The 23,183-nt window shown below is 40.1% G+C and overlaps 1 protein-coding gene and 1 pseudogene across 3 annotated transcripts in view; one reads left to right on the forward strand and one right to left on the reverse strand.

Moving 5' to 3' along the window:
- The window catches only part of PIK3CG (phosphatidylinositol-4,5-bisphosphate 3-kinase catalytic subunit gamma), a 43,033-nt gene extending 35,230 nt beyond the window's left edge, over positions 1–7,803 (forward strand). For all 3 annotated transcript variants that reach the window (XM_027769334.1, XM_027769335.1, XM_027769336.1), the window contains exon 12: positions 6,890–7,803. In XM_027769334.1, the coding sequence (XP_027625135.1) occupies positions 6,890–7,168 (279 nt within the window). In that variant the 3' untranslated portion in view covers positions 7,169–7,803. The remainder of the gene's footprint in view (positions 1–6,889) is intronic.
- A 12,333-nt stretch (positions 7,804–20,136) lies between these two features.
- On the reverse strand, positions 20,137–21,378 carry LOC102472882 (dnaJ homolog subfamily A member 1 pseudogene; annotated as a pseudogene).
- Positions 21,379–23,183: the final 1,805 nt, after the last annotated feature.

Genomic DNA, 23,183 nt, shown 5'->3' on the forward strand with positions numbered 1-23,183 from the left:
TGTGGAAGGATATCCCCCCCTAAACAAAAAAAAAAAAAAAAAAAAAAAAAACTCTCAAAAAAAAAATAGTCTTAAGTTTCTATAAATGCTCCATCTTTTCTTCATAAATTTCATCCTGAAAGTCATCTTCATAAAGTCCTTTCCCATGCCCATGATTATTTAAATATTTGCCCTTTTTAACATTTAAATTTTTAATTCATATGGAATTTATTCTGGCATATTACATGAAGTAAAAATTTTAACTTAATTTTTCTCCCAAATGATGAGCTAGTTGTTCTAGCCCCATTTATCAAAAATGGATCTTTCCCCTACCGAGTTGAGAAGTAACCTTTATTATTTATCTTATTACATGCTTAGGTACATCTCTGAACTTTCTTTTTTAAAGTTTTCTCAGTTGTTTTTAATTGACACAACAATAGTGCATATTTATGGGGCACAGTGTGGTTTTTCAGTATATAAATATATGTATTATGATAAATCAGGATAATTTTTCACCTCAGTTATCTGTCCTTATTTTGTATTGGGAGCATTTAAAATCCTCTCTTCTACCTATTTTGAAATACATAAATTATTAAATTATAAATTATTCTTAACTACGGTCACCCTACTGTGCTATAGAACACTAGACTTACTCCTCGTATCTTATTGTAATTTTATATTTCGTTAACCAACATCTCCCCATTCTCTTTACCCACTAGCTTCTCCTGCTGCTAGTAACCGCTGTTCTCTTCTTTCCTTCTGTTAGTTGGTTTTCGTTTTTAACCTTCCACATATGAATGAGAAAGTAGGGTATTGTTCTTTGTCTGGTTTATTTCATTTAATATAATGTCCTCCAGACTTGCCTAGTTGCCTCCAGTGACAGACATTCTCTTTAATGATGAAATAGTACTTCATTCGTTATATGTACCACATGGTCTTCATCTGTCCATCTGTTGATGAACACTTGGATTGATTTCTATCTTGACTATTGTGAATACATGGGAGTACAGGTATCTCTTTGAGATACTACTTTTCTTTCTTTTGTGATATTATATATCTAGTAGTGGGATTACTGAGCATGAAGGAGTTCTATTTTTAACTTTTCAAGCAAACCCCATACTTTTGTCCATAATGGCCATATTGGTTTACATTCCCCAAATAGGGCATAATATTTATTTTTCTACATCCTCACACCATTTGTTATATTTTGTCTTATTGATGATAACCATTCTAACTGCTATTAAGATAGTATCTTGTTGTGGTTTTACTGATTTTAAACAATTCATTTTATAAAAAAGAGAGAATAGGCACCCTCCTCAACGAAGTTTCATGCCATGTTATGCCCCAGCCCTTCCCAGCCAGCCAGGATCGTGGGCGTGTATGTATATACTCAGCACGTACAGGTCACCTGGGAGCCAAGCCCTGATCTCTCATATGGCTTCCAACAATGCAGAGAATCATGCTACTGTTACCACCATGGCTCGGCCTAATTGTGCTTTGATTTGCATGATTAGTAATGTTGACCATTTTAAAATATATTTGTATGTCTTCTTTTAAAATTTTTCAACTCAGATCATTTTCCCATATTTTAATCTGAGTTTTATTTTTTGTGGGCTTGGGGTTTTTTGGGTTTTTGGGTTTCGGGGTTTTGGGTTTTGTTTTGTTTTGTTTTGTTTTGTTTTGCTGCTGAGTTGTTTGAATTCTAGATATTACTCTTTTGTCAAATGAATGATTTGCAGATATTTTCTCTCATTCTACATTTTGCCTCTTCATTCCACTGATTGTTTCCTTTGCTATGCAGACTTTTAGTTTGGTAGAATCCTGTCTGTTTATTCTTTACTTATATTACCTGTACTTTTGAGGTCTTAACTAAAAAAAAAAAAAATTTCCAGACCAACCAGACCAATATCCTAAAGCATTTCCTCTGTTTTCTTCTAGCATTATTTATTTATTTTGCTGGAGGGCACAAGTTCTTGCCAGAGAAAGACAGAGACAGGAGAGGAGAAAGCACCCCCTATGGGGAATAGTCATGCCACAATCCCTTATCCTTGTCTCTCTCTCTTTTAGAGAGTTTGGACACATATACACATGCACCTGTGTGTTTCTTAAGCTACTGGGTCCAGGACTCAAAACATATGGTCAGCCATGTGAGATCTAGCTGCCTTAACCATGAAGCTGCAGAGCCAGCCCTCTTCCAGTATTTTCACAGATTGAGGTTTTACATCCATTTTGAGTTGATTTTTGAAAATGGTGAGTGACAGGGGTCTAGTTTCATTTTTCTGGAAATAAATATCCAGTTTTCTTAACATCATTTGTTGACGAGACTAACCTTTTCCCATTCAATGTGCTTGGCACTGTTATCAAAAAATCAAGTAATTATGTCTACATGGATGTATTTCTGAGTTCTCTATCCAGTTCTGTTGGTCAGTGTGTTTGTTTTTATGTCAGTACCATGCTACTTTTGTCACTGTAGCTTTGTGATATGTTTTGAAATCTGGTAGTGTTATGCCTCCAGTTTCATTCTTTTCGCTCAGGACTGCTTTGATTTTCTAAGATTTTTGTGGTTCCATTCCAATTTTATGACTTTTTTCTATTTCTGTAAAGAATGCCGGTGGTATTTTTATAGATATTGCATTGAATCTATATATTTCATTTAGTAGTAATGGACATTTTAACATGAATTATTCTTCCAATCCGTAAACATACAACGTCACTCCCTTCTTTTGAACCTTCTGTTTCTTTCATCAGTGTTTTATAGTTTTCATTTATAGAGATCTTTCACCACCTTAGTTAAATTTATTCCTAGACAATTTCTGTAGCTATTAAGAAAGTGACTCTTTAAAGTTTTTAAAGAAACGTTTATTAAATTTTATTCATTATTATTATTATTTTAATTTGACCAGAGAGAGACAAAGAAAGAGAGCGAGAGAGCGAGAAAGTGAGAAAGCAAGCCACCAAGACCGGGACTCACACCATGGTCGGCCATGTGGGAATCCCACTGCTTCAATCATTGTGCCGCCTGCTGGCCCTGATTTTTAAATTTCCTTTTCATCTAGTTCAGCATTGGTATATTGAAAAGATACTGCTTTCTTTCTCTTGCCTAATTGCTCTGGTAGGACTTCCAGTACTGTATTGAATAAAGTGGTCAGGGTGGGCATTCTTGGTCTTGTTCTAGTTTTTAGAAAGAAAGTTTTCAGCTTTTCCTTATTCATTATTATGTTAGCTGTAGAGCTGTCATGTATGCTTCTGTTGTGTTGAGGTACATCTTCTATAATTTGTTGAGGGTTTTTACCATGAAGGATGTTGAATTTTATCAAATCATTTTTCTGCATCTAAAGAGATGATCATACTTTTTTCTTCATTCTGTTGATGTGACGTATTACATTGACTGATTTGCATCTGTTGAACCACTCTTGCATTCCTGGAATACATCCCATTTGTTCATGATATATAAACTTTTGATGTGATGTTAGATTTGGTTTGCTAGTGTTTTATTGAAAATTTTTGAACCTATTGATTTTTCTTTATGTTCCACAGAGTTCTTTTATTATTTTATTTTTTAAAAAAGAATATTGTTTCATACTCTTTTTAATATTGGAGTTACATCAAGTGTTTTACTATCTAGTATGACAAGCATTGGTTTTCATTATTATATCTTTTCACAATATCCTCTTGGGCCCTAACCATTCCAGATTAATTTAAAATCATATCTGAATTTAAACACCCAAGAAAAATTTTTATTGAAATGTCATTATCTTGGGACCAGCAGTTAGCGTAATGGCTATGTCGCTGGACTCCCATGTAGTCGACCACGGTTTGCATCCTGGACCCAGTGGCTTATAGGAAACTCACACTGGGTGCGTGTGCGTGTGTGCCCAAGATCCCGAGAGGAGAACAAAGGAGAAGGGATTGCGATGTGGCCATCCCCACTGGGGGTGATTTCTCACTTTCTGTCTCTCTGTTGCTCTTTGTCTGTCTGGTGAACACACACGCCCTATAGCAAAAACCTCTCAAAAAAAAAACACACGCGCCAGAAGCAAAAACCCCTCAAAAAAAAAAAAAAAAAAAAAAAAGAAAAGAAATGTCATTATGTTTATGGATTAATCTGAGAATGAGTTTCACCTTTGAAATAAGCAGTTCTATCACTGAGGAACTCCAGGTATTTAAGTATTCTTTTACATGACTCAATAAAGTTTAACATGGTTTTTGTTTTTGTTTTTTAAGAGAGATTTTTGCTATAGGACACATGTGCTCACCAGAGAGACAGACAGAAAATGAGAAATCACACCCGCCCCCCCTTCCACCCCACAACCGGAGGGATGGCTATGCTGCAGTCCTTTCTCCACTCTTCTCTTGGGATTTTGGGTACACACACACACATATGAGTGCCCAGTGTGAGTTTTAAACTGACAGGTCTGGGACTTGGACTATGGTCTACTACATGGGAGTCCATTGATATAACCACTACACCATCTGCTAATACCAAGTTTAACAGTTTTTAAAAATGGTTCTTTGTGTTTTTACATGTGTTTATCCTAGATATCATGTTGCTGTTACCATTATTCCCAGCATTCATTTTTTTCATTGTACTTTCCAACTAGAGACTTCAATATATATCATTCAATGTATCAACTTTAATAAAAGCAAAGTTTATTAAACACTAGTTACAATAATATTTGAGTTTTTCTCCTTGCCTACGTTACAAGAAGATAACTATGTCATTTGTAAATACTGATAGTTTTACCTTCACTTTTCTGACTTTGTAGTTTGTTTCTTTTCTAGTATTTCATTATGTAGGATTAGTTTGATCATTTCAGATAATTCTTCACACTGTTACATTTCAATGACATATTAAGTTACATGTTCCTTTTTTAAAAACGAGAAATAAGGGCTGGCTTGGCGGTGCAGCAGTAACATGCTGCTCAAGCCGTGCCAGATCCATATGGAAGATTGCAGGTTTGATTCACAGTCAGGCTGTGAATGTCATGATCCGGGCTGGCTGGGAAGGCGGGGAGGAAATCATGCTGTGAAACCCTGTCGAAGGTGTTTTTTTTCTCTCTCTCCTTGTCTCTGACTCTCCATCTCTCACTTCCATGAAAAGTTATAAATAAATTTTAAAAAGAGAGATACTTCTTTTTTTTTTCTGAGAGGTTTTTGCTATAGAGCATGTGCGCTTGCCAGAAAGACAGAGAGAGACAGAGAGACAGAAAGCGAGAAATCACTCCCCCCCCCGGGGGGGATGGCTACGCCATAATCTCTTCTCCTCCATTCTCCTCTCTGGATCTTGGGCACACATGCACACACGCCCGGCATGAGTTCAAGCTGCCAGGTCCAGAACTCAGACTGCAGTCGACTACATGGGAGTCCAGCAACATAGCCATTACGCTAACTGCTGGTCCCTAAAAGAGAAACGAGAAATAAGGGCTGGCTTGGCGGTGCAGCAGTAACATGCTGCTCAAGCCGTGCCAGATCCATATGGAAGATTGCAGGTTTGATTCACAGTCAGGCTGTGAATGTCATGATCCGGGCTGGCTGGGAAGGCGGGGAGGAAATCATGCTGTGAAACCCTGTCGAAGGTGTTTTTTTTCTCTCTCTCCTTGTCTCTGACTCTCCATCTCTCACTTCCATGAAAAGTTATAAATAAATTTTAAAAAGAGAGATACTTCTTTTTTTTTTCTGAGAGGTTTTTGCTATAGAGCATGTGCGCTTGCCAGAAAGACAGAGAGAGACAGAGAGACAGAAAGCGAGAAATCACTCCCCCCCCCGGGGGGGATGGCTACGCCATAATCTCTTCTCCTCCATTCTCCTCTCTGGATCTTGGGCACACATGCACACACGCCCGGCATGAGTTCAAGCTGCCAGGTCCAGAACTCAGACTGCAGTCGACTACATGGGAGTCCAGCAACATAGCCATTACGCTAACTGCTGGTCCCTAAAAGAGAGATACTTCTAAAAAAAAAAAAATCAGAAATGGATGTTAATGCAATACTATATGATGAACTAATCTTGCAGTCTTAGAATAATCCCTATTTGACAATAGTATGTTATTCTTTTGACATTTTACTCGCTATTTTATTTTAAATATTTATAGTTGTAATCATTAACTTTAGTTGTCTTTAACATGTTATCTTTACCAAGTCGTGATAGTTAGACTGGGTTATTCTCATGTTGTAAAACGAGGAGCCTTAGATCTCTTTCTATGCTTCTGGGCAGTTGAAATGGTATAACCCTAACTGTTGCTTACTAACTGGACTCTTCTCATCTGCATTACCTGCTCCAAAGCTTTTTGGGGAGGTATCAGCCACAGCATTTTTTAAAAGCTCTTTCACTCAGTATGTAGAATTTGCATTAAAATTCCAGAATTCATTCAACAATTTTGAGAGACAATACAAAGCCAATTCATCTGTTTTCTTAGGCTAGAACAGAGTGTAAAACAAAGATGAAAATGAAATCTCAAACACCACATTCTCGTCATTTCTTTGGATTTCATGAGCTCTTGGCAAACATTATTTATGCTTACATAAAGTTTATTGATTTTAGTATGTGTCCAACGTGTGACTCATTCTTCTTCAGAGACTATGGAACTCTCCACCCTTAATTTCCTAGGAAAGAAATTGAACTAAAAAAGGTAAAGTAAAAAGCAAGATGAAATGTAATCAATTAGTTTTCCTTGAGCACATTCTGGATTTATGTGACTATAATACATCGAGGTGTTTAAGAGATGACAAACATGATTTGTTCTCATTAAGCTCTCCCTACTTCATCTGAAGTAGGGACCTAGCGTGTGTGATAATATCTGTTCATAGACAGATAATGAAAATCCCAGCCGTGAAAATCCCAGCGTAACCCAGTGGCCTTCAGCCTGCTCCGTGGCTGTAATGAAGTAACAGCGTTTTCCTCTCCTTTCCAGGATGTCTGTGTTAAGGCTTATCTAGCCCTTCGTCATCACACAAATCTACTGATCATCCTATTCTCCATGATGCTGATGACAGGAATTCCCCAGTTAACAAGCAAAGAAGATATCGAATATATTCGGGATGCCCTAACAGTGGGGCGAAATGAGGAGGATGCTAAGAAGTATTTCCTTGATCAAATTGAAGTGTGCAGAGACAAAGGATGGACCGTGCAATTTAACTGGTTCCTACATCTGGTTCTTGGCATCAAACAAGGAGAGAAACATTCAGCCTAATGTTTTGGGCTAGAATTAAAAACAAGTTAGTGTTCTAAAGCTTTAAATTCGCATACCAGTTCATCTCATTTGGATTTAAAATACACTAGGACATTGTGAAAACGGGTACTTCAGAAATATAGCTCTTTTTATAGTTGAACTCTTCATTAGAAGAAAAAATGTTGGCATTGCTTATTGCTTGGTTAAGTAATAATCAGTGCTAGACTTATTTTGAGGTGTTTTGTTTTCCCCCTCATTTGTCTCACTAATGTTGGAGAATATTCTAAGTTTAATAGAGTAATGATTTCCTTAGGGTGCCTGATATTTTGACTATTGTATTTTTTAGTGTGTTTGGAAATTCTTTAGAATATTGATGATACTTGTTTTCATCTGGGTTTATTTTCAGTTTTGCTTATCCTCATGTTCTTCAAGCTCTTCCCGGAAAAGGATGTAATCATTGTAACTCTTATCTCAATTCTTAAATGATGCTTCCAAATATCCCCTTTAATGACACAGATGTTAGTGGTGTTCTACCAGCAATGAAAGCAAGTTAGTCTTTTTATTTGTTTGTTTGTTTTTGTTTTTAAGGCTTTTACCCAAGGATGTGTGCATTTGCTGGAGAGAGACAGGGAAAAACAGTGAGAGGGAAAGTGAGAAATCAGCCCCCCAGGGGGATGGCCACACCACAGTGTCTTCTCCTTCATACTCCTCCTGGAATTTTGGGCACCCAAGCATATGTACCCAGTGTGATTTTCAAGCCATCAGGTCTGGAACTTGAACCTCAATCAGTCATTTGGGAGTCCAGCACCTTAACCACTACACCACCTGCTGGCCCCACTAAGTCAGTCTGTACAGCATCTTCGGCGATTAGATTCCGTTACAGGGTACAACTAAGGTGCACACATACAAAAGGGAAAGATCCAAACCTTTATGCGTTGGCCTTTCTCTGATGATGTGGTTCCAGGGTTATGTATATAAAGATGAGACTTTTTGTCACAACTCTGCCCACAACAGACTTATCCAGCATAGAAACAGGAAGTAAGTAAAGGGATTCTTACAGCTTGTATATCTCCTCTTTTTCTCTCCTGCCTGCCTTCTTTCTTAATAACCATCTTTCTGCCACCCTTTATAGACTTGTGCAATCTTTAAGAATACCTTTACCCTCAAACTCAGTTATTGGGGAAAAGTTTCTGCTGGAGGATTACTGGAATTTTAGGTATTTATTTATAAAAATGTTTAGTGGAGTTTTTATTTGGTTTTATTTGTTTGTTTTTGGGGTTTTTTGGAGAGTTTTTTTGCTGTAGGGCATGTGTGCTCTCCAGAAAGACAGTGAGAGACAGAGAGACAGAAAGTGAGAGATCACCCTCTGGGGGGATGACCATGCCACAATCCCTTCTCCTCCATTCTCCTCTCGGGATCTTGGGTATGCACACACACGCACCCAGCATGAGTTTAAGCCACTGGGTCCAGGACTTGAACCACAGTCGACTACATGGGAGTTCAGCGACATAGCCATTACACCCACTGCTGGTCCCTAGTGGAGTTTTTTTAAAAACATATATTATTATGCCAGCTGGTAGCATGGTGGTTAAGGCAGCTGGATGCCACATGGTCAACCATGTATTTTGTGTCTTGGACCCAGCAGACTGAAAAAGACACTGGGCACGTGTGTAGGTGTGTGCCCAAAATCCTGAGAGGAAAATGGACAAAAAGGGATGTCCATGTGGCCACCCCCAACCCCCTGAGGATACTTTCTCACTTTCTCTTTCTCTCTCTCCAAGCACATGTGCACTACAGGAAATTTTTTATATTTATGTAAAGTATATTATTAAAGGAGGCATTCCAAAAAATATAAGTTAGTTTCCAAATGCTTTACTCTTAAATTTTGGTCCAGCTAATTTTTTTCTCTTTTCTTTAATGGAGGGAGATATTTTTATATCTACAAAGTATTCCAAATCAGGAAGAACACTACTTGCCCTACCCATTTCTCAGTTTAAGGAACTTCAATTTAAAAGAGAGATTTGTCTTGCTATAGGGCATGTGTGCTCACTGGAGAGACAAGAGAAACAAAATGTAAAAATCATCCTTCCCCTGCAATCCCTTCTCCTCCATTCTCCTCTCGAGATTTTGGGCACATACGCACATGCACCTGGTGTGAGTTGCAAGTCACTGAGTCTAGGATTTGAACTGTGGTGGGCCATGTGGGAGTCCAGTGACATAACCATTATACCATCTGCTGGTCCCAAGGACTTTTAAATTTGGACTCATCCTTTGAATTTTCTAAAATTAGTGAAATGTCTTTCTTAAAAAGTATTTTCATTTCTTAAATATCTTGGTATTTCTTGGAAGTGTTTAACTTTAGAGAGGGATCCTTAAATTATTTATAAAATATTTTAATTACCTATAATTAATACATTACATAGAAATAATTCTATATAAACAGTGTTTGTGTTTAAATATATATAGATATAAATATATATTTAATTTTTAAATTTTCAAAATAGATACCTATGTGATTTTGATGTAGCCCAAATCTTTTTTTTAATAATTTATTTTTTAGAGGTTTTTGCTGTAGGGCACATGTGCTCCCCAGAAAGACAGAGAGAGACAGAGAGACAGAAAGTGAGAAATCACTCCCCCCGGGGCATGGCCACACCACAATCTCTTCTCCTCCATTCTCCTCTCGGCATCTTGGGCACACACACACATGTGCCCAGCGTGGGTTTAAGCCACCGGGTCCGGGACTCAAACTGCAGTCGACTACATGGGAGTCCAGCAATGTAGCCATTATGCCAACTGCTGGTCCCAGACCAAATCTTTTTTAAGTGTATGCAAAGGCCACATGGTTCTTAACTCTGATTGTAAATAATAATCACCAGCAATACTTTTTAGAAATACTCTTGCCTGAGTGTTCCAGGGGCTTATTTAATTAGAATAGGATGAGGTGCAGACATCAGTGTTTTCCTAAGTGCTCCAGGCGATTCTGTTCTGTAGCCAGGATTCCAAACCCTGCATGGCCTTGAAGGTGTAGGTGACCACTTCCTTGCCTATGAAGCCTTTTCCCTGCCTCATGAGTATCTCTAAAGAACTTGCTTTCTTGGCAACTTACCCTTTTAGAATCACACTCTCTCCCCTCCTGTACAGAGGACCATGCCCTGTAATGAGATGTGTATTTCTCTTAATAAATGGAAATAGGCATTTTATGGTATTTCTGTATAGACTATTCTCTACCATTCTTTGGAAGAAAGGCAGGAAAAAAGATGCCTTTTTTGGAGAGATTTTTTGCTGTAGGGCACGTGTGCTCACCAGAAAGACTGAGAGAGACAGAAAGCAAAAAATCACCCACCTGGGGGAATGGCAATGCGGCAGTCTCTCCTTCTCTATACTCATCTTGGGATCTGGGGCACACATGCACATGCACCTGGTGTGAGTTTTAAGCCACCAGGCCTGGGACTTGAACCACTGTCAACTACATGGGAGTCCAGTGACATAGCCAATACACTAACTGCTGGTCCCTGGAAAAATGATGCTTTCTAATTCAGAAGAAAATGCTTTTGCTATTCTTACAAAGAATAGCCATGCTCAGACCTTTGCACAGATTCTGCTGTTTATTAGAATTGCTGAAATAATTGTCTTGACGATAAAATAATTAAATAATTACAGAGAAATGTCTTTATATTGAGCTATTGACACATTACATACATATTTGCTCTCCAAATAAACCTGTTCTTTCAGTTTTTTTCATGATGCTTATTTCATACACACACACACACACACGCATGCACACACACACACATATTGTATCACATTGGGTTTGATTCTTCCATATTCCAATGGGGGTATAATTTCCACTCTACAGACTTGGACATAAACAAAAATCATTTTTGTGTGCTTCCTTCCTTCCTTCCTTCCTCCGTGAATTACATGATAAACAACTTCTCACCTTTGAAAATCATCGAAAAATATGACCATCCTACTGCTGGGGGTCTATCTACACCTCTGTCTTCGATGCCAACTGAAAATACAGATCACAAGTCAAATGAATCAGGTCAAAGCAACTTTTATGTGTGTCTAGACTGGCTACATTATTCCCAGAGCCCAGTGAAATGAAAATGGGGGGGCCATCAACATTCTAAAATTAATAAGAAACTACTGATGACCACAGCAGAGCATGAAACCAAGCACAGGGTCCTTCCAAGCAAAGGGCCAGAGGTCCCATAAAACAGATGCTGTGTGTGTCTGAATAATGGATTTGATGCTCACTTTTGCACACATAAACTATGTTTTCATGCATGTACATAAAATACTTGGATTAAAATGTTGCTTCTGTTCAAATTGAAATACCTCCTCTCTGTGGTCATACACTAGGACTCCAACAGTGGCCCATTGCTCTTGGATTGGAACTGAAGGCCGCTAGAAGTAAAACAAACCAGGTGTTTTAGACCTAGCCTGAAGACTGCTTTTGACTAACTTTGTGATACTTTGGTGAAAGTAGGGGGACGTACAGACACTGTAGATAAAATTTGAATTTTATCTAAATTTTAGATAATTTTTTAAAAATTTAGATACATTTTAAAATTTAGATAAATTTTTCCAGAGAAAATTTCTTGACTTTTGAAAACCTGACTTTAGGAGTGGCTCCATGGTGCAACAATAACACACCGTTCAAGAGAAGCCAGACCCCACATGGCCACTGCAGTTCAGATCCCTAACCCGGGCACCATGAAACATACCAGACACACATGCAAATGCCCAGGACCTAACGGGGTGGAAGACTGGAAGAAAGGGTCATAGATGACCAGAACCTGCCGAGGGTGCTCATCTCTCTCTTTTTCTCTCACTCTCTCTCTCTCCTTTTCTCACATGCATGCACACATGCACTAGCATCATGAATAAAGAAAAAAATTAAACCAAGTTAACATATCTCTTCAGGAAACTTTTAAAAAAGTTAGATTTGGAATTCTGCAGTATAATTTAGAGATTTTTCTGTGTTAATGGGAAATTATTAAGATTCAAAAATAATTCAGAAAGGTAAGTTTCTGGAGCAAATTCTGAGCTTTATTTGGGTTGCTAGGCTTTGTTTTCCGTAATTACAAAAGAAATTGACAATCATATTTAATGTTGGGATTTCTTGGTATAAAAATGACCAAGTAAAAGTTTCCTTCCTTACCTGACCTCAGATTGTGATCGATTACACTGCTAAGGCTGGCCTTGGTCTCTCCCCTGAAATGCCAATACTTTGGGAGGAGGACTTCTAAGGACCCTGTTCATGCAGTCTGTAAACCGTTCCTTGCCTGGTACAGCTCTTCTGAGCTCTGCAAACCTTATGCAGTTTGTGTGGTCACACAGCGCTCTCTAACTCACATTTGAGGTCTCCCGTGGAGGTGCAAACTGCCTCATTTTCACTTCTCCCCACATCCTTTTCTAACCATTCACTCATTAGCACAAGAGGTCAATGTTACTGCCTGCTGCTTGGGTAAGAATTTTCCCTGGGGTGAGGGTGGTGGGGTGAACTCTGACTCTGGTTTCATGGTGCTCTCAGCCATCTGGCTCAGATGGAGGATGGAGCAGGCAAGGGGGCTGTACCAACATGCAGGTCCGTGTGCAGCACCTCAGCAGCACTGCTCTATCTCATAGCAGACAGATAGTCGTCTTTGACGTTTCAGACTCCGAGAATCCAACTCAGAGTCTTTTTATTATACTTCAGAGGTAACATGTCTACTGACTGGGAGAGATTCCCCCACCATTGCTGCCACCGTTTCCAGACATGTGTGAGGTTAATGGCTGAACAGCAGCTTTCAGCACCAGCTGTGTATGGGGCCAAAGCACACTGGACCAGCACCTCCCCCTCTGTACCTTCCTTTGCATCATCATTACACACCTGTTCTACAAAACAACCAGCCCCGTGACTACTGAGGGCTCCCCCTGGGGAAATCCCATGGCCACAAACCACCACCAAAGCCCTGCCCTCTCTAAGGCTCTTTTCTCTTCAATCATGGTTCTGGAAACCAGAAGAAAATTCCTCTTTTTGAAGCAATTCCCTGTTTGGGTAATAATTGCTAGAGGTAGCAGGACTCTTTCTATAGGTTTTCAGCAGTAGATGTGTTTGACTCTAATCTATAGAGATTTGAAGGTGTTGGAGACTCAAGAGATTCCAGAAGAAACTAGAGGAACCATGTGTAACTGTGGACGCAGAGTTGTCCTTCAGCCAGAAACTCAGGGATAACCCATTTTAGAGCTTAAGTAAGATGCCACAGGAGCATTTTCTTTTCTTTTTTTTAATTTTTTTTTAAAATTTTTTGAGAGGTTTTTGCTATAGGGTGCGTGAGCTCACCAGAAAGAGAGAGACAGAGAGACAGAAAGCGAGAAATCACCCCCCAGAGGGGATGGCCACGCTGCAATCCCTTCTCCTCCATTCTCCTCTCGGAATCTTGGGCACGCACGCACACGCGCCTGGCGTGAGTTTAAGCCACCAGGTTCAGGACTCGAACCGCGGTCAACTACATGGGAGATATAGCCATTACGCTAACTGCTGGTCCCAGGAGCATTTTCTAATAAGTGAAGAAATAAAGATAGTTTGAGTGGCTTTGGCATTAGATCATCCCCAATTTAAATACTAATTGTCTCTTGAACGAGTTGTCTAACCTCTCTCAATTTGACTCTTCTATAAACTAAGAGGGCAGCAGTGCCTACTTTACAGAATTGCCATGCAGATTAAGCAAAAGAAAGAAAGTGAAGCAGACCAATCCTGTGGACTGGTAGATAAAGCAGCTGGATTCCATATGGCCAATGATGTGGTTCGTGTTCCAGACCTGGCAGCCTGAGAAACAGTGTGCCTGCATGGATGCATGTCAAAATCCCAGAAAGAAGAAGTGGAGAAGAGATTGTGGCATGACCACCTCCCATGGGTAGTGTTTTCTCCTTTCTCTCTCTGTCTCTCTGGCAAGGACATGCACCATCCAGTCCAAAAAAAGGAAAAAAAAAAAAGCATTAAGTAGACTTTCTGGCCTACAGTTACTGCTCAAAACATGAGAGCTATTATTTCTATGTTCCTTTTTGAGGAAGGTTAAAGAAGTCCAGGAAATCAAAATAGAAAGTTCAATGGCATCATCCTTGGAGTGTGACTTTTAGGACTGCTTTAAATGATGGAAATTATAACAATTTTCTAAGTATGGGTTTTCTCTGTAGGACTTCAAAGGAGAAATAATTTCCATTCTCTGTCAACATCAGATACCAAGAAATCTTTTAAATAGCATCCTTCTCTGATGAGTTATTCTAATCAATGCAAATGAGTCCCAGGATTCTGGGCCTCGGAAAATTAGACAGAGAAACTATACTCAATTGACAATCCTACTAACTCTCATTTACTTTTTTAAATCAGCTTTATTGAAGATTAACTTACATAAATAAAATTCAGCAATGTTAAATGTACAATTTGATGAGTTTTCATGTGTATATGCCACGTATCTACCACCACGGTTAAGATGAAGAACATAGTTATCACAAAATATTTCATCACCACTGAAATACTTTCTATTACTAAAGTTTTGCCTTTTTTCTATAATTTCACAGAAATGGAATCATATAACACGTGGTCCTTTGTGCCTTTTGATGTGTATCTTTCACATAGCATAATGCTTTTGAGAGTCATCTAGGTTGCCTAAATAAAATATAATTTAGGAAGGCTTACTTTCTGGGCAGATTTGCTGTAGTTCACTTTAGAGCCAAATGTCAGTTTTCATTTTAGTTGTCTGCTGTCTACAATTATCCATACCAATATTTCCTGCTTGATTTTAAATCATTATGCTTATCCTGTTGCTGTTTATGCAAAATAGTATAGGCAGTAAGAAGCCTTCACTGCAGGCTTCATTTACTCTGGCTTTGAAATAATACAGGGATAGAAGGACATAGTCTTCACTCCTGAAAGGCCAACGACCAGCAGGGCCAGCAGCCAGAAGAGCACAGGAATACCAAAAATCAGAGAGAACCCTAGAAGACCTTCCAGAGTAGTGTTTCTCAAGCTTTAACATACACATGAATCCATTAGGGATGCAGATTCTGACTCCATAGGCTTGGACTGGGGCCTGAGATTCTGCATTTCCAGCAAGCTCCCAGATAAGGCTGCTGGTCCCCAGATGATATTCCGTATAGAGAAGCTCTGTAGGAATAGAGGCAGAGAGAGGAAAGTCTAACCAATAAGAAGGCAGAACACATGTACGAATTGGTGCTTCAAAAATACTATTCAGAGACATGAATTTTTATCATGCATGATGCAATACATATATATTTCGGGCCAGAAAATGGTGTAATGTTTACATCACTGGACTCCCACATAGTTGTTCATGGCTTGAATCCCAGACCCAGTGGCTTCAAACTCATGCCAGTCACATGTGCATGCATGCCCAAAATCCCAAGAGGAGAATGGAGGAGAAGGAACTGAGACATGGCCATCCCCCCTGAAGGGTGATTTCTCACTTTCTGTCTATCTCTCTCTGTTTCTCCAGAGAGCACATGTGCCCTATAGCAAAAATCTCTTTTAAAAAAATACATATATGTTTTTCCCACATCACTTTAATTTTATCATGTAAAATTATAATTCCTGTTTCTCCACTGGTAGACCTCTGATACGATCCCCAGTGCTATCTGCCTCCTGGTTTCCATGTCTTTGTGTCATCCCCTCCCTGTAAGTGTAAACTGGGCCTAACAACTTGCTTCTAACAAATAAAATATGGTGATATGGTGTCACCTCCCAGACTTGGTTATAAAAATGGTGACTTTCATTTTGTTGGTATTGCCGTGCTCTCGCTCTCACTGCTCAGCCACATGTGCATGCATGCCCAAAATCCCAAGAGGAGAATGGAGGAGAAGGAACTGAGACATGGCCATCCCCCCTGAAGGGTGATTTCTCACTTTCTGTCTATCTCTCTCTGTTTCTCCAGAGAGCACATGTGCCCTATAGCAAAAATCTCTTTTAAAAAAATACATATATGTTTTTCCCACATCACTTTAATTTTATCATGTAAAATTATAATTCCTGTTTCTCCACTGGTAGACCTCTGATACGATCCCCAGTGCTATCTGCCTCCTGGTTTCCATGTCTTTGTGTCATCCCCTCCCTGTAAGTGTAAACTGGGCCTAACAACTTGCTTCTAACAAATAAAATATGGTGATATGGTGTCACCTCCCAGACTTGGTTATAAAAATGGTGACTTTCATTTTGTTGGTATTGCCGTGCTCTCGCTCTCACTGCTCAGCTTGTTGGAGCCCATGTGCTACGAGATGTTCTATGGAGAGATTCAAGTGACAAGGAACACAGGGAGGTCTCCAGCCAGCAGCTCCCGAGGAAATGAACTCTGCCCAACAACTGCATCAGTGAGTTGGGATCTGTATCCACTCGAGTCGAGTCTTCTTAGAGAGACCCAGAGCCAGGAGACCCAGATAACCCACACCTGGATTCCTAATCCAGGGAAAGAAACCATGAGATAAAATATACTGTGGTTTTCAGCCACTAAGTCTGGGGATAACTTATAACATGGCAATAGATGACTCATACATGTCAGAGGGAGGCTGAAGATTAAAGAAGACAACAGAATTAATGTATGTGAAAGAACTTAGTCTAGTGGTTGGCAAGGAGGAGTTGCTTAGTTATGTTGGTCAAATCTAAAAATAGCAGAGTCACAAATATCACCAGGATGTGTAAACAGCAGCTGCACCCAGTAACCTGAGAATAATTCATGAGTATAAAGTCTGCTAGTTTCACCTTGCCAAGAAACCTAGGAAACAAAAAGTTTGACATGTACAAGTACATACAAAGACATAACTGAATATCCACCATATATGTTTGATATATACATATATACGTGTGTGTGTGTGTGTGTGTGTATATATATGTGTATATATATATAAGACTTTTTTTTCTGGATCTTAGACCTGGGTCAAGTATATCAGCAGGCACTCAGGCAGGGACGATGATCATGATAGAAGGGGAGGTCCCACTGAACGATGTTTTCTAAAGTGGGGATACCACTTTTTATTCTAATTTATTCACAGATGCAAGTTCAGTGGAAGGTATCAAACCAAATGGAAACTATCAAAAAAACATTTCAGGAAAATCATTCCCAGGCTGTCTTAGGAGCTATCACAGACTTTCACCCTCAGCCAGCAAGAAAGAAAAGCTATGATCTGCCTTCAGATACCTCTCGCCGAAGCCCAAGGGCCTGAAGAATTGTTCACCAGGTGTTTGCTTTTGCCTTCATTTAGATCTTTGCAAACACCACCGCACATCGCTCAAAGGCAGCTAGAGCAGGCAAGGGACGTCAAAGGAAGTGGAACCGAAGGGGTGGAATGAAAAGTCACAGATGCAATTATTAAAACCAATAGTTGAAACTGATTTAGAACCACCAAAAGCAATACGAAAATGACTGTGGAAGCCTCTGAGACCAGATCCACTCCATTAGGAGAACTTGACTCAGTGTCTACCATGTGCATGATACTTCGCCATGTTAGGGTATCCTGGAGAAACAAAAATAAGTCAAACACTGCCACATGGAGGAAGCAGGCACTTGACTATCGAAGAAAACTGGTAAATCATGATCTACATATGCCTGCTCTATTCTAGGCTTGGGAGTTGGAGCAGGGATATAAAGATAATCTCTTGATTAGGAAGACAAGACAGGTTCTGCTGTGTTATGATAGAAGTTTAAGTAAACAGTCAAGAAAATGCAAAGGTGGCAAGAGTTCCCAACAAAGGGACCAGAAAAGGCTTACTAGAGAAGGTGGCATTTGAGTTAGGTCTTAAAGTACAAATAGAATCTCAATATGTGGGTCAGAACATTCTAGATGGAATGATAGTGGGAGTGGCAAGACAAAGGTAACAAGGGGTAAAAATGCAAGGTGAGTCAAGAAATGCCAATAAAGTACCGCAGCAAGAATGTCAGCTGAATTGCAAAGGAGTGGAGGCATAGGCTAAAATGGGCAAATCACAAAAGACTCTGAAGATGACCAGAGAAGGCTGGGTTTATTCTGCTTATAACAGAAAGGCATGAATACTTTTTAAGGACTATAGTGGTACGGTCATGCATTAATAAGTATGCTTTAGGTTGCTAGGGACTGAAAGTCAGTTCAAACTGGTTTAAGCAAAAAAGAACATATTGGTTCATTTAACTGGGAAGTTCAGAGGTACATCTGGCTTCAGGCTCAGCTAAAGACGAGGAATAAAGGATAACATCTCTTGGCTCTACGTTCCCCTTCTTGATTCCTTTCTCAAGAGAGATCTCAAGATATGGCAGAGATGGCCATCAGTTGCTCGAGGCTGCCATCCTCCTGGTCTAGCCTCCCTTATGAGAAGAGAACATTTCTTCCCCAGTAGTTTCATTAAGAACCTAGGGCTGACTCTCAATGGATAACTAGGGTCACTCATTACAGATGTTAAATACTATGACTAGGGGACCAACAGGTTGCATAGACTCCCACATTGTCAATTGCAGTTCGAGTCTCAAACCTGGTGGCTTGAAACTCACACCAGGCACACGTGCATGTGTGCCCTAAACCTCAAGAGGAGAATGAAAGAGAAAGGACTACAGCATGGCCATCCCCCCTAGGGGGTGATTTCTTGCTTTCTATCTCTCTGTCTCTCTAGTGAGTGCATACACCCTACAGCCAAAAATCTCTCCAAAAATAACTAACTAAATATTATGCCTAGGAGAATACAGTGCCCATCCTTGGAAACAGAAGGTGGTGTCAGCACTACCCAAACTCACTCACTGGGGCTTCGGGGTACTCAGAGGCAAATCCAAGTGCTATTTTGGTTTTGTTTTATTTTAAAATTTTTGTTAGAGGGTGCATGAGCTTGCCAGAGAGAGAGAAAGAGAAAGTGAGAAAGCATCTCCCATAGGCATGGTCATGTTGCAATCCCTTCTCCCCATCTTTTCCCCCTTTCAGAATTTTGGGCACACACACACACTCAACTGGTATACTTTCCAAACCTTCAGGCCTGGGACACAAACTGCACGGTTGGCCATGTGGGATACACTGTCCCAACCACCCACCAGGGGCCAGTTCCAAGCACTGTTTTCAAAAGAGGGAGAATCATGTGCAAAGCTGATCAAGATTTAGGGGGGGAAAAAAAAGTCCTTTACAAAATAGAATAATTGTAGAGACTGTCTACTGGAAAAAATGAGAGAGAAGGGGAGGAAGGGGAGGCTCAGAGGCAAGAAAACTTCAACAACAGAAGAAGCAGGAGATAAATAATGTGGACAAGGAGAGTATCAGGGACAGCGCAGTTATATGGAGCCTCACACAGAGATCTAGAGGTCATGGTTTACTAGGCATCAGGACCAGCACAGCCTAAATATTTTGCCTGGATTGAGGTTAGTCAATCACCACACATACAGATTCACTGAAAGAAAAAAAAGATGAAACAATTATTCATCCACATTATCTATGGGCTCATATTTTTCTTCAATTTTCTTTAAAAGTACATGATGTTAGGCCAACAGGTGGCATGGTGGTAAAGGTATTGGATCCCCCATGGCCGACTATGGGGGTCAAGTCCCAGACATGGCAGCTTGAAAATCATGCCAAGTGTGTGTGCATGTGTGCCCCAAATCCCTTGAAGACAATGGGGGAGAAGGGATTGTGGTATGGCTATTCCCCCTGGGGATGATTTCCCTCTCTCTGTGTCTCTCTCTAGTGAGTGCATGTGCCCTATTGCAAAAAACTAAAGAAAAAAAATTTTTAAAGGAAATTATGTTAACTTTATCACAAGAACCAAAAAATTTATAGCCAGTATGAAAACTTTATAATACAGATTATAACCATAGTACAAAAGGGGAAAGCCCAGGAATTTAAACTACTTTTTCTTTTTTTTTTTCTTTTCAGCTTTTATATTTGCATTTATTCTTCATTTAACTTTTAAAAACACTACTATAGATGAATATTAAAACAAAAACATAGCAAGTAGTGAGTACATTGTGATTACAGTTTTTCACTCATTCACTACTGCATATAAAATGCTAGCAGTGTTATTCACTGGTCCCATTAAGAGGTCTGACACTGAACACCACCTCGGGGATGATGTTCATCATCCTCATATGCTTCTCCATTGTAATGGTGCCGTCTTTCCTGATTTGGATCAAAGCCCACCAGTTCTACCTGGTCACTAGTTCATCTGTCTCTTCTACTTCCTTCCTTTCAGGTAGATGTTTTTCCAGCAAAGAGAATTTATCAGGAGACAGAAAGCCATTCTCAGGGAAGTTTACCTTAAATTCAATGATTAGGCAACCCTTTTCACATGGTCTATGATAAATTGGCATGCCTTCATTTAACACACACTTGATATCTCCATGCTTGACAATCTGACCTGGATGACAGGTGATGACTATGGTTCAGTTGTTGAGAGTAGAAATTGGCTTCTGGAAGCCCCAAAATGCTTCAACTGGCTGTATGTCCACACACATGAAAAGGTCTTCTCCTCACCCAGTAAAAACAGCATGACCTTTCTGATCTAGTACAATGATAACATCTCCTGGCTCCAGTCCTGGTTCTTGGTCTCCTCCACCATGGAATGTTATCTTCTGGCCATCTTTCATGCCTTTGTCAATATGAACTTCTAGAATCTTTTTCTCTCGAACTATCTTCCTTCCATTGCAACTTTTACATCTATCTTTAGGACTGATCCGCTCTCCATGGCCTTGGCACTCCATGCATACAGACTGAATTTGCTGAACCATTCCAGGTCCTATCTGATGAATTATTTGCATTCCAGTACCTCGGCAATTGGGTCAGCACTCTACTGCTCCTTTCTTACCACCTCGGTCTTCACATTTGCCACAAATCTCATTCTTTTGCAGAGCCAGTTTTCTTGTTGCACCATTATATAAATCTTCTAAGGTTACTGATAGCTGATGTACAACATTTTTACCTCTTCTTTCTCTCTGCATCCTTCCTCCTCCTCCAAAAAACATATCAAAGATGCCCAATGGGGCTCCAAAACCACCACCTGCTCCACCCTCTTTAAATGCCTGCTCTCTTCCTTTGTCATTTAATTCCCTTTTCTTCACATCAGAGAGAACTTCATAAGCTTGAGAAATATGTTTAAACTTCTCACCTTCATTTGGATTCTTCTCAGGGTGGTACTTCAAGATCAGTTTCCTGTAAGCCTTCTTCAATTCTTCCTGGGTAGCATTGGGTTTGACACCCAAAACATCATAGTAAGTCGTTTCTTTCACCATTTTCTACAGCCAGTTAGTGGGCTGAGGCTGGGGAGGGGGAGACGGAAGGTGGATGTAGTTGTGCGCAACTTGGGCAACCGCCACTCCTCAGCTTCTCACCAAGTGTTCTGGAAAGTTCCTAAACTATCTTTTCCTAAGAAAATACTAAAAGCAGAATGGGTTTAAGAAAAGAACTCATGGGATCTGCAGATGGCATAATGGTTACGTTGCTGGACTCCCATGTAGTCAACCAGTTTGAGTCCCGGACCCAGTGGTTTAAAACTCACACCATGTGTGTGTGTGTGTACCCAAAATCCTGAGAGGAGAACAGAGGAGAAGGGATGGTGGCATGGTCATCCCCCTGGGGGTTGATTTCTCGCTTTCTGTCTCTGTCTCTCTCTGCCTCTCCAATAAGCACACAAGCCCTGTACCAAAAGACCTCTCTAAAACAAAAACAAAAATAAATAAAAGAATTCAGGAAATACAGAGTCCTGGCTCCATCCAGAGCAAGTCATAGCTGCCTCCCTGGGCTTCATGGTTCTCATCTGGACTGAGATGTGATTGAGCTCTTGGGATGCAGTTTCTTCTATATCTACCGTTTTATTATTCGAAACTCAAAAGCACCTCTAAACCTAGGAGTCTTCCTTCCAGGGAAAACTTTGAATCTTCTGAACTCTGTTTCTCTGCCTGGTAAAACTGTTCTGCCAGCTCTATGAAAAGTCCCTCTTGAACCAGCTCCATAGCCTAGTGGTTAAAGGAGCAGGATCTCATATGGCCAACCACATTGTTTGACTTCCAGCTCTGGCAACCTGAAAAACACTCTGGGTGTGTGCGCATGTGAGACGCACACTCACCCATGCAATGCCAAAGAATAGACATGGAGACACGAAGTCCAGGGAAGAGAGACTTTAATGGTGGTCTTGCAAGATCAGGCATCTGATAGAAAGGCATGCTCCTATCAGTAACACCACAAATCTCATTCTTTTGCAGAGCCAGTTTTCTTGTTGCACCATTATATAAATCTTCTAAGGTTACTGATAGCTGATGTACAACATTTTTACCTCTTCTTTCTCTCTGCATCCTTCCTCCTCCTCCAAAAAACATATCAAAGATGCCCAATGGGGCTCCAAAACCACCACCTGCTCCACCCTCTTTAAATGCCTGCTCTCTTCCTTTGTCATTTAATTCCCTTTTCTTCACATCAGAGAGAACTTCATAAGCTTGAGAAATATGTTTAAACTTCTCACCTTCATTTGGATTCTTCTCAGGGTGGTACTTCAAGATCAGTTTCCTGTAAGCCTTCTTCAATTCTTCCTGGGTAGCATTGGGTTTGACCCCCAAAACATCATAGTAAGTCGTTTCTTTCACCATTTTCTACAGCCAGTTAGTGGGCTGAGGCTGGGGAGGGGGAGACGGAAGGTGGATGTAGTTGTGCGCAACTTGGGCAACCGCCACTCCTCAGCTTCTCACCAAGTGTTCTGGAAAGTTCCTAAACTATCTTTTCCTAAGAAAATACTAAAAGCAGAATGGGTTTAAGAAAAGAACTCATGGGATCTGCAGATGGCATAATGGTTACGTTGCTGGACTCCCATGTAGTCAACCAGTTTGAGTCCCGGACCCAGTGGTTTAAAACTCACACCATGTGTGTGTGTGTGTACCCAAAATCCTGAGAGGAGAACAGAGGAGAAGGGATGGTGGCATGGTCATCCCCCTGGGGGTTGATTTCTCGCTTTCTGTCTCTGTCTCTCTCTGCCTCTCCAATAAGCACACAAGCCCTGTACCAAAAGACCTCTCTAAAACAAAAACAAAAATAAATAAAAGAATTC

Source organism: Tupaia chinensis, unplaced genomic scaffold (assembly GCF_000334495.1).
Source record: "Tupaia chinensis unplaced genomic scaffold, TupChi_1.0 Scaffold149256_1, whole genome shotgun sequence".
Taxonomy (NCBI): domain Eukaryota; kingdom Metazoa; phylum Chordata; class Mammalia; order Scandentia; family Tupaiidae; genus Tupaia; species Tupaia belangeri.